General features: G+C 38.2%; 1 protein-coding gene across 1 annotated transcript; it reads left to right on the top strand.

Moving 5' to 3' along the window:
• Positions 1 to 5,383: 5,383 nt before the first annotated feature.
• On the top strand, positions 5,384 to 11,173 carry LOC121397248 (glutathione S-transferase P 1-like). The gene is made up of 7 exons (XM_041573725.1): positions 5,384 to 5,470; positions 6,309 to 6,344; positions 6,779 to 6,891; positions 7,499 to 7,586; positions 8,510 to 8,613; positions 10,082 to 10,189; positions 10,878 to 11,173. Coding segments are annotated over exons 1-7 (636 nt in total). The 5' UTR covers positions 5,384 to 5,469; the 3' UTR covers positions 11,064 to 11,173.
• The last annotated feature ends 1,911 nt before the right edge of the window (positions 11,174 to 13,084 follow it).

Raw genomic sequence — 13,084 nt, 5'->3', positions numbered from 1 at the left:
AATACAGTGCCAATTCCATGTATAATACCCCAGAACACACAGCAGCATAAATACAGTGCCAATTCCATGTATAATACCCCAGAACACACAGCAGATAAATACAGTGCCAATTCCATGTATAATACCCAGAACACACAGCAGGATAAATACAGTGCCAATTCCATGTATAATACCCCAGAATACACAGCAGCATAAATACAGTGCCAATTCCATGTATAATACCCCAGAACACACAGCAGGATAAATACAGTGCCAATTCCATGTATAATACCCCAGAACCCAAGGCAGATAAATACAGGGCCAATTCCATGTATAATACCCCAGAACACACAGCAGATAAATACAGTGCCAATTCCATGTATAATACCCCAGAACACACAGCAGGATAAATACAGTGCCAATTCCATGTATTATACCCCAGAACCCACAGCAGATAAATACAGTGCCAATTCCATGTATAATACCCCAGAACACACAGCAGGATAAATATAGGGCCAAAACCATGTACAATGGAATAATACCAAAGACAACACAGTGAGATCAATACAGGGCCATTTCCATGTATAAAACCCCAGAATACACAGCAGCATAAATACAGTGGCAATTTCATTGATAATACCCCAGAACACACAGCAGGATAAATACAGTGCCAGGTCCATTTATTATACCCCAGAACACACGTCAGGATAAATACAGTGCCAGGTCCATGTATTATACCCCAGAACACACAGCAGGATAAATACAGTTCCAATTCCATGTATAATACCCAGAACACACAGCAGGATAAATACAGTGCCAATTCCATGTATAATACCCCAGAACACACAGCAGGATAAATACACTGTCAATTCCATGTATAATACCCCAGAACACACAGCAGGATAAATACAGTGCCAATTCCATGTATAATACCCCAGAACTCACAGCAGATAAATACAGTGCCAATTCCATGTATAATACCCAGAACACGCAGCAGGATAAATACAGTGCCAATTCCATGTATAATACCCAGAACACGCAGCAGGATAAATACAGTGCCAATTCCATGTATAATACCCCAGAACACACAGAGGGATAAATACAGTTCCAATTCCATGTATAATACCCCAGAACACACAGCAGGATAAATACAGTTCCAATTCCATGTATAATACCCAGAACACACAGCAGGATAAATACAGTGCCAATTCCATGTATAATACCCCAGAATACACAGCAGCATAAATACAGTGCCAATTCCATGTATAATACCCCAGAACACACAGCAGGATAAATACAGTGCCAATTCCATGTATAATACCCCAGAATACACAGCAGCATAAATACAGTGCCAATTCCATGTATAATACCCCAGAACACACAGCAGGATAAATACAGAGCCAATTCCATGTATAATACCCCAGAACCCACAGCAGGATAAATACAGTGCCAATTCCATGTATAATACCCCAGAATACACAGCAGCATAAATACAGTGCCAATTCCATGTATAATACCCCAGAACACACAGCAGGATAAATACAGTGCCAATTCCATGTATAATACCCCAGAACACACAGCAGGATAAATACAGTGCCAATTCCATGTATAATACCCTAGAACACACAGCAGGATAAATACAGTGCCAATTCCATGTATAATACCCTAGAACACACAGCAGGATAAATACAGTGCCAATTCCATGTATAATACCCTAGAACACACAGCAGGATAAATACAGAGCCAATTCCATGTATAATACCCCAGAACCCACAGCAGGATAAATACAGTGCCAATTCCATGTATAATACCCCAGAATACACAGCAGCATAAATACAGTGCCAATTCCATGTATAATACCCCAGAACACACAGCAGGATAAATACAGTGCCAATTCCATGTATAATACCCAGAACACACAGCAGGATAAATACAGTGCCAATTCCATGTATAATACCCCAGAACCCACAGCAGATAAATACAGTGCCAATTCCATGTATAATACCCAGAACACACAGCAGCATAAATACAGTGCCAATTCCATGTATAATACCCCAGAACCCACAGCAGGATAAATACAGTGCCAATTCCATGTATAATACCCCAGAACCCACAGCAGATAAATACAGTGCCAATTCCATGTATAATACCCAGAACACACAGCAGGATAAATACAGTGCCAATTCCATGTATTATACCCCAGAACCCACAGCAGATAAATACAGTGCCAATTCCATGTATAATACCCCAGAACACACAGCAGGATAAATATAGGGCCAAAACCATGTACAATGGAATAATACCAAAGACAACACAGTGAGATCAATACAGGGCCATTTCCATGTATAAAACCCCAGAATACACAGCAGCATAAATACAGTGCCAATTTCATGGATAATACCCCAGAACACACAGCAGGATAAATACAGTGCCAATTCCATGTATAATACCCCAGAATACACAGCAGCATAAATACAGTGCCAATTCCATGTATAATACCCCAGAACCCACAGCAGATAAATACAGTGCCAATTCCATGTATAATACCCCAGAACACACAGCAGGATAAATACAGGGCCAATTCCATGTATAATACCCCAGAACACACGTCAGGATAAATACAGCGCCAGGTCCATTTATTATACCCCAGAACACACGTCAGGATAAATACAGTGCCAGGTCCATGTATTATACCCCAGAACACACAGCAGGATAAATACAGTTCCAATTCCATGTATAATACCCAGAACACACAGCAGGATAAATACACTGTCAATTCCATGTATAATACCCCAGAACACACAGCAGGATAAATACACTGTCAATTCCATGTATAATACCCCAGAACACACAGCAGGATAAATACAGTGCCAATTCCATGTATAATACCCAGAACACGCAGCAGGATAAATACAGTGCCAATTCCATGTATAATACCCAGAACACGCAGCAGGATAAATACAGTGCCAATTCCATGTATAATACCCCAGAACACACAGAGGGATAAATACAGTGCCAATTCCATGTATAATACCCCAGAACACACAGAGGGATAAATACAGTGCCAATTCCATGTATAATACCCCAGAACACACAGCAGGATAAATACACTGTCAATTCCATGTATAATACCCCAGAACACACAGCAGGATAAATACAGTGCCAATTCCATGTATAATACCCAGAACACGCAGCAGGATAAATACAGTGCCAATTCCATGTATAATACCCAGAACACGCAGCAGGATAAATACAGTGCCAATTCCATGTATAATACCCAGAACACACAGCAGGATAAATACAGTGCCAATTCCATGTATAATACCCCAGAATACACAGCAGCATAAACACAGTGCCAATTCCATGTATAATACCCCAGAACACACAGCAGGATAAATACAGTGCCAATTCCATGTATAATACCCAGAACACACAGCAGGATAAATACAGTGCCAATTCCATGTATAATACCCCAGAACACACAGCAGGATAAATACAGTGCCAATTCCATGTATAATACCCCAGAACCCACAGCAGGATAAATACAGTGCCAATTCCATGTATAATACCCCAGAATACACAGCAGCATAAATACAGTGCCAATTCCATGTATAATACCCCAGAACACACAGCAGGATAAATACAGTGCCAATTCCATGTATAATACCCAGAACACACAGCAGGATAAATACAGTGCCAATTCCATGTATAATACCCCAGAACACACAGCAGGATAAATACAGTGCCAATTCCATGTATAATACCCCAGAACACACAGCAGGATAAATACAGTGCCAATTCCATGTATAATACCCCAGAACCCACAGCAGGATAAATACAGTGCCAATTCCATGTATAATACCCCAGAATACACAGCAGCATAAATACAGTGCCAATTCCATGTATAATACCCAGAACACGCAGCAGGATAAATACAGTGCCAATTCCATGTATAATACCCCAGAACACACAGCAGGATAAATACAGTTCCAATTCCATGTATAATACCCAGAACACACAGCAGGATAAATACAGTGCCAATTCCATGTATAATACCCCAGAACCCACAGCAGGATAAATACAGTGCCAATTCCATGTATAATACCCCAGAATACACAGCAGCATAAATACAGTGCCAATTCCATGTATAATACCCCAGAACACACAGCAGGATAAATACAGTGCCAATTCCATGTATAATACCCAGAACACACAGCAGGATAAATACAGTGCCAATTCCATGTATAATACCCCAGAACCCACAGCAGATAAATACAGTGCCAATTCCATGTATAATACCCCAGAACACACAGCAGGATAAATACAGTGCCAATTCCATGTATAATACCCCAGAACACACAGAGGGATAAATACAGTGCCAATTCCATGTATAATACCCCAGAACACACAGCAGGATAAATGCAGGACCAATTCCTTATATAATATCCCAGAACATACATGAGTTTAAACAGGCACAGATTTGAGAAAAGGCCACAAAGGCTGGGCCTAGAGATACAGAATTTTAGAGGGGTGACCTGCTGCCCAACCACACCCTGGTTCAGAAGCACTGGGGATTCACTGAAGATACAATAGTTTTTCAAATTTCCTGTGGACCAATGCCCAGAACTCCAGACCTGATGCTAAAAATCTGTCCATTTATACAAAGGGAGGGGACGATGAATGGCAGCAGGCCTAGGGGCGCATGCATGTAAGGATAAAAACAGCCATGTATAATACCCCAGAACCCACAGCAGGATCAATACAAGGCCAACATCATGTATAATACCCCAGAACACACAACAGGATAAATGCAGTGCCACTTCCATGGATAATAATCAAGAATATGGCAGGATAAATAGAGTACCAATTCCATGCATTATACCCCAGAACACATGACAGGATAAATACAGGGCCAATTCTAATTTTAATACCTGTGTGCCTGTTACTCCCCTCACTAATACAGTGCATCCTCCTTCCTGCCCCCTACCTTGTGTGTCATTCAGAGGGACAAGGTGGCAGAGCCGTAAGGTAGGGCTGAGCTGCACCTCCTGATCTTGATTTCTGCTCAGTGCAGAGACGCACAACCCCAGGGACAAATCCATGTCCAGTGGTTACTATGGATAGTTTAGAAAATCTTTTGATTAAAATAAAACCTTTCAAAGGGACAGTAGCACTGAAAACATCACAGGATAATAAAGACAGGTATATAAAGATAGATCACAAAGCTTGACCAGATCTTGGAAACCACAGCAACCATTTAGAGGTATGTATTAGAAAACAATCTGTTTCATTCCTTCGGATTGGTTCCTATGATTTAATAGACCAGCAAACCTGTTTTTTTCTTACTATGCTCGTCATGATGTATAATTCTAATTATGACTCAGCAGAAGTTGGTTCCTTTATTAACTTGTGTCGGCAAGCAGTGCCCTGCCAGTCAGAAAAGGTTCCACAAACTGAACATTCGGACACCCATTCCATCTTCTCCCAACAAGTAAGTTTCTGTTTTATTTCTTGACTCAATGCTTATGGGTCTATTTTTCACTATTTTGTGTTTTAACCTAATTCAATTTTTATATAGAATGGTGTGGGTAGAGGTTCCACAAGGGTGCAATGTTCATGCCTTCACTGGTCTTTTCAGGGTTTTTTACAGAAGAGTGAAAGATGGTGACAAACACAACATAGGGTGGTTGACTCTCTAATTACAGGGATCATTCCTTTAAACCTCTTGTTCTTACACTGCTAACATCAATGGGTCAGAGCCGGTTGCAGGCCCTGGTTCAGAAGAGTTTTATTTAGTTTCAGAAGTTTGTGCAATAATAGCTCTAGGAACACAATTTAATGAGCCGCTTTCTGGCTCCAACAAGGAGAGTAGTTGGGGTTAGTGTCCTTGCAGTGAACAAGCCACCAGACAGAGATATGAGTGGGTGAGCTCAGGTTTAAGGAAAGTGCCTGGGAGCAAGATACGCCATGGGATCCCTAGTGTTGGGGAATATTTACCAAAACAGACTGTACCACCCTAAGAGAGACTGATCTGAGTTTGCTAATATTAAGTGTATAAAAAGCACTGTATTCATGGGGGAGGCTCAGGTCCTTGAACTCATTCTGAAATGCAAAGACCTGTACCTCCTGTCTTGGAGCACAGCTGTATGGAGACTTTCACCTATATATTGTGCTTTGCACCCTACATCTTAAATTAACCCTATATTTTGTGTAAAGCACACACTTTTCCATGTATTTAGTATATTGGGCAAAGAAAAGCACATAATGCAAATACAGTTGGCATATAGTATTGCCCATTGAATAAACTACTACTCATTTCTTCTCCTTAGTGCCTGACTACATCTTGACTTATTTCCCTGTCAGAGGTAAGTACAGCTACCAGAATATGTATGTCTAAATAGAACACTGTGCCTTTTGTAATTATATGTATGTACCAATTCAGAGGTCTGGGCTTCACTAACTGTCATATTAATCTGTCCATCCTCCTATATGATTGAGTCTAATGCTGTTTCTTTTAGCTACAAGTGGTAGATAAATGGGGGTTCCCTGTATCCACCAAGGCACCAGGAAAGATGCAGATGGTTCCCAGTTGGGGGATTTTGAAACATCTAAAGTTTTTTTGGAAAAACTTCTAAGTGAATTCGATCTAATGCGCTGTTACTTTGATCTGTATGATTCGAATTCGAATGAAAACGGCCTATTCACCTGGGAAAAAAAAACTTCAATTTTGATAAATCTGCCCACAATGTCCATTATTCTGCTTCTGGCTATCCTCCTAATGTCTTGTGCTTTCTCTTAGGGAGGGGGGAAGCTATCAGGCTGCTGTTGGCAGATCAGGGCATTGAATGGAAAGAGGATGAAGTACAAATTTCAGACTGGGTTTCGGGAAAAGATGACAGAAAGAAAAATGCGGTGAGTTTTTTAAATCTATGAATAGTTTAATGGGCTTTATGTAAAAATAACATAAAAATGTATTTCACAATACAATATGTTTCCTTATGTAGTTATTATATTTGCAATTTTAATTGTGTAGGGTGGGTGCTGAACTAAGTAGAATTGCCTTGGGTGCAATGTAATCTTCTATTTCCCATACTGTATGTTGCCTAGATTTGTTGTTGTTGTTGTTGATATAAGTTTTATAGGACAATGACAAGGTAACTGAAGATGAGACTATGAAAGGGATGTAGAGGTTTAATAATTCTCATATTATAGTCAGTACAGGTTTGACCACACACAATACTAGAAAGTGTACTGGCATTAGTGTTCTGACATATTTTTTTCCAACTATCAGAATTTTATTTTTTAAATTTCTCAAACTTGAAAAAAGTTGAAATTGATGTCTTCCTTCAGAAGAGATAACCAGGGGATATTTCACGCATACTGCAAAATGAGGCAAACAATTACGTTGGGAAAAATTCAAAAATGCTGGGTTATTACTGTACATAGTAGAAACAAATACACAACTTATTATAATGACTTTTGATTTTTATCAGCCTTTGAACCAATTACTTTTTATTAGGTTTTTGGTCAGCTGCCTCGGTTTCAGGATGGAGATTTTGTCTTGTATCAGAGCAACAGTATTCTCAGGTACTTGGGAACTAAACATGGTAAGTATGCTCCCTTTAATACTTAAACCATTTTTAATTAAATAATAGAGGGATGACTTTTTAAAATTGGAATTCTCTTGTTAAGCTTTTTTTTTAAATAAAAAAAACTTTTTTTTAAATGTTATGCTTTTATGATGTTACATTTATGAGTTTGATCAATTGAAAAAAATCTTGAAAAGTCAAATTGAACAAGTTAAACGCCAGCAAGCTTTTCTGGACGTCAATGGGAGATGTATTTAAAAAAGTTCACCTATTTAAAATGTAATTAAATTAATTAATTGCAGACCATGAAAATAAATAGTAGAATGTGATTTTAGTGTGTATTTCTTAATGATTTTTCGTGACTTCTTCACAATTTAAGTTTATTGCAAGCAAGCTTTGTGACATTTTTACATTACCCCAATCACAGCTTCAGATCAGGGGAACGAAGTATAAATATTTAATTAAAGAAAGCAAAACTAATTATAAATAGTGTCATAGAACAATTAGCATTTACTATTTTAGTGGTTCTTCATTTGAAAGTATTTCAAATATCTTTATAAATAGGGCAAAGTGAGGGCAAAAAAAAAAAAACGCTGGTGATGAACCAAAATACAAAATGAAATCTTTCCTTTTGAACCTTTTAAAGCTGGCAATATTTTACATTTCAACTCATTAAAAATATAAATCTTCATTTCAATCCATTGTAAACTCCTGCCAGTTGTTAATATAATCATGCTGGGAAAGGGATCATGGGGGTCCACATTGCCACCAGAGGTATGTTCTCACTTCACTAAATTTACTAATACTTCCCTTTTATTTTTTTAATTCTGTGTGAAAACCAAAATGACTGAAATGTATAAGACTACTGTACAGACTGTCAAAGCGATTTTCTACTTTGGATCATAAATAACGGACAACCACTGCATTGGGTGTTTTTGCAGGACTGGATGGAAGTAATGGTCAAGAAAGAGCTCTCATAGACATGGTGAATAGTGGTGTGGAAGATCTGAGACAGAAATATGGGCGTCTTATCTTTTTTGAATATGTAAGTATAGACCTATATGAGGCTTGAGAAGGTATAAGATTGCCTAAAGTTTTGTATTTTGTATCATATTAGTAGAAAATCAGCAGAACCTATCAATCTTGTGCTGTAAAGCAAAAATTTATATTATTTATCCCTCTATCAGCCTTTACCAGCAAAGATTTTATCAAGCTCTCAGAAATCTTGCATGAATGCAGATAATATAAAATCAGTTACATTTAGACTCTGGGAAACTATGTTTAATTTGGCAATTAATCAGCAGGCACTTTAAAATATTGTACTACACTAATCATTTTCAGTATGCCTGCAAAATTTAGCTTGAACTTCTACAGAAGCTCATCGGATTTTAGCTTCCTGGTTTTTGAATTTGAGTCAACTCTACATATTCAGTAGAGAGGGAGATGATGACATCAACTGATATGTGAATTAAGGTGGCATAATAAAGCATATGTGTGTACAGTACAGTATAAGTAGACAAGGCAAATCTACATATAAAATTCAAGATAGTGGTCACATAGTCAATATATGATGCCATTACACTAAGCAAATGTCAAGAACTAGGGGACAACTTGGACCATTAGGAGACACTTGTCCTTTAGGGCTTGAGGGAGCAGTACTGGGATTAAGGAAGGAAAATTTGCAACATTTGGAGGCACTGGTCCTTTAGGGCTTGAGGGAGCAGTACTGGGATATAGGAGGGACAACTTGGACCATTAGAAGTCACAGGTCCTTTAGGGTTTAAGGAAGCAGTACTTGGATTAAGGAGGGACAGATAGTGGCCACATAGCAGGAAAATAAAATTCACCCATGCTGCCATTACAAGAAGATGTCAAGAACTAGGGGACAACTTGGACCATTAGAAGGCACTGGTCCTTTAGGGCTTGAGGGAGCAATACTGGGATTATTGATGGACAACTTGGATCATTAGGAGGCACTGGTTCTTTAGGGCTTGATGGAGCAGTACTGGGATTAAGGAGGGATGAATTGAATATGGGAATGATTTTACAGGCACAAGGGATGTCAAACAATGTAGGGAGGTAGGCACTAAAACACAAAAGAAGACAAGGCAATCTAGAAGGCAAATCCAGGCAAATTCACAGAAAGACACAATAGGGATTAATCAAGATCAGCTGTAGGGTCAGGAAGAGACTGACAGAGATAACTGCATCAGGAACAGTGTGGTTACTCACAGATAGCAGCAGGATCTACCACAGCAAGATGACCATACAAATTGGTGCAGTTATTGGTGTGAGTGAGCATTTAACTTTAAAAAGCTGATATCACTGGCCTGACATGTTCAATGATATCACTGCCTGTGGCAGGTAAGTGCCAACCTCACAAACGTACAGTAAGTAAAAGCTTTGAAGTAACTTTGTAGTATTTTAAGAGGGATGGGGGACAGAGATAATAATTGGAACAAATCACGCAAAATAACTTGAAATTCTTCTTTAAGTTGTTTTGTATTCCACAGGAAACGGGTAAAGAAAAATATCTTCAGGATCTTTCTGGGCAATTAAATCTGTTTGAGAGGATCCTTTCTAACAATGCTAATGGATCTACATTCATTGTGGGGAATAAGGTACTTATTATTTGTATGTGAAAAATTAATAGCAGGAATGTCAAATGATATAACAGCCAACAACAGGAAAACATACTATGATTAACAGTTTTAAACCTAGACAGACCCTGCCCATCCCTGGATAATCACAGTTAATGCTGGAAGGAAGAGGGGCAACACTGTCCTAGGTGGTTATGTACAAAGACTTTTCCATGTTGGGTGTGGTTGGAAGCCAATGCCTAGGGTAGTGCTACTTGACTAATTGACAGTCATTAATAGTCTATATCTTCTTCCAGTGGATAATAGTGTTATAAGGACAATATGTTTTCAATAATATATTAGTTTTCTAGTTATTTTTATTAATATGAACTATGAAGTGCCAACATATTTTGCAGTACTATATAATAGGAGATATACATCATACATATGTCTCCATCTCCATCATTTTATTTATAAGCTGGTCAAGCACAAGCTGACATTGGTTGCCTTGAGCAGTAGCCTGTTGGTTGCTGAGTAGGGAGACCTAGCAAAATAAGTGCATGAGTCCTATATCATGTAGAAGACAACATACTGTGATATATCCAGCATTGGCTCAGCTGAATCAGCTAAGTGGGTTAGTACAAGGTTTGAACTTGTCCATGCTCCATCTTGACAACAGAACACAAACAAGTGTTTTTATAAAATTAATTTTCTGCTATTGTTTCCACAGATATCCTATGCAGATTTTAACCTTCTAAATATTCTTCAGTGTCACATTGATTTGTCTCCGACATGCCTTTCATCCTTCCCTTTGCTCTCTGCCTATCTTGAAAGACTTACTTCTCGACCAAAACTCTCCATCTACTTAAAATCTGATGCCTGCATGAAACGGCCTATCACCCCCAAGCACAAATAAATGATATGTATCCATGATTTTACATGCAACATCTTATAGTAGCTGCAACAGTGAAATCTATGCAGTACATAAATAAATATAATGTATACACAAATAAATGCTTAATTTAACTTGTTTGATTTTTATTTAAAACAAATCCTCGGTTTTGCTGTTTATCACTGGACAAATATAATATAGGTATCCATTTATACATACAGTGCTGTACAGTTTATTTATGTACAGTATGTATATTTGTATAGTGCTCCTTGAGGGTAAAGCACTGTACAGCAGAACAATAAATTAGTAGAACAAACTGGGGGTCTTTGCTATAATAGATACCAATAAGTACATTATTAAAATACAATTCACATAAATATAAAGTATAGTTCAACTACAGATTAAGTTCTCACTGTCAAGGAGACAAAAGGATGGAGGTCCCTGCCCCTTAGGGCTTACAGTCTAAATGGGAGGGTAACTTATAGACACAAATAGGGGGATATTAAGTGCTGTAGGTTACAGTGTGTGAAACTGTCATATAAGTGCCAGTTTAGGTGTAATGCAAGTGCTCCAAGAGGTAATCTTTGAGTTTAGATCTGACGGCATTGAGTGGGGATTCTCTTCAGAGAGATTCAGGAATGGATTCGAAATATAAGGAGCAACAAGACAGAAGGGTTTTGATATGGGAACATCAGTAGCAGTGGAAGGTTCAAACAAGAGGTTGCTCTGAGAGAAGCAGAGGATTCGGCCATGAACATATAGAGAGACAAGAGATGAGATGTAGTTAGGTGTAGAGTAATGAAGGTTATGAGGAGGATATTGTAAGTTATTCTTAGTTTTATGGGAAGCCTTGGGACTTGCAATGGAAGGGCCTGTACTCTCCTGGATGAGGAGAATTCTGGCATCATATTTAATACAGACTGTAGAGGGGCGAGACGGGTGTTAGGGAGATCAGTTAGTAGATGATTACAGTAATTTAGTCGGGATAGAATGAGAGAATATGCATGAGCATCTTGGCCATAGCAGGTGAAAGAAAGGGACAGATTTTGGCAGTGTTGCTTAAGAAAAGGTGACAGGTTTTGACAGTGGTGTTAATATGATCAGAGAAAGAGGAGTCGAAGATTACCCCCAGACAGCGTGTTGAGATGACAGGATTAATGAGCCATCAATAGAGAAAGTAAATAGGGAGTAGGGCCAGGCTTAAGTGGAAAGATGCTCAGATTCAGAGGTCAGATTTTGTTTGGTTGAGTTTAGGGTGGCAATGGTTCATCCAGTTTGGATAAATATAGTTGGGTTTCATCAGCATACAGATGATAAATAAAACCAAGTGACAGGATGAGATCTTCCAAAGACAAATGGGGAAATCATAAAAGTGGAGACAGCCTATTTTTGGAGTAAAAGTGGTGGTAAACTGGTGTAAAATACATTTTCCATATTCACAAACAGAAATCCGCTTAAATTCCGACTCAATTTACATCTTTTTGTGAAAGAAAGACAGTTTACAGACACTTTTATGAATTTGTCTTTCAAACAACATAAAAATGGTGCAAAAAACATTTTAAATGACATTTTTTCTGATATTTAAAAAATGGCAAAAAGTTTAGTATAACTTTAACAAAACAATTAAAACACTGATTAAACAAAAAAAAGTGTATTTTATACAATTTTAGATTTAAAAAGTTTTTAACTCACACTCATTATTTTGCTAGTTTTAGCTTAATGAATTGAGGCATGACAGTATAAATTTATAGAGAATAAAGTCTGTTTGCCACATACATTCTACAGATCTTGTACAGGAGTGTAGGAATCTGATTTGTGAATTCAGCCAGGGTTGTGGGTTTTGAACACAAGTACACTTGGGGGAATTTTTTATCAAGGGTCAAATTTCGGATTTGAAAAACTTCGAAATTCGAATTCAAAAAGACCAACCAGATTTTTTTGGGCGAATAGGTCAGTTTTCGATTGAACAGGTCCGTATTTGGTCAAATTCGAATCGTTCAAAAATTCACCTCAACCTTTGATAAATCTGCCCCTTGGTCTGTAAA

The sequence above is a fragment of the Xenopus laevis genome, chromosome 8L (assembly GCF_017654675.1).
Source record: "Xenopus laevis strain J_2021 chromosome 8L, Xenopus_laevis_v10.1, whole genome shotgun sequence".
In the NCBI taxonomy this organism is placed as follows: Eukaryota; Metazoa; Chordata; class Amphibia; order Anura; family Pipidae; genus Xenopus; species Xenopus laevis.
Note: the sequence above shows the minus strand (reverse complement) of the source record. Positions and strands in the feature narration are given on the sequence as shown.

What these genes read in the sequence shown, in the direction of transcription:
- LOC121397248 (XM_041573725.1), top strand. An exon ending in ATGACAGAAAGAAAAATGCG is followed by an intron (nt 6,892 to 7,498) that starts GTGAGTTTTTTA and finishes ACTTTTTATTAG; the next exon opens with GTTTTTGGTCAGCTGCCTCG. An exon ending in GTCTTATCTTTTTTGAATAT is followed by an intron (nt 8,614 to 10,081) that starts GTAAGTATAGAC and finishes TGTATTCCACAG; the next exon opens with GAAACGGGTAAAGAAAAATA.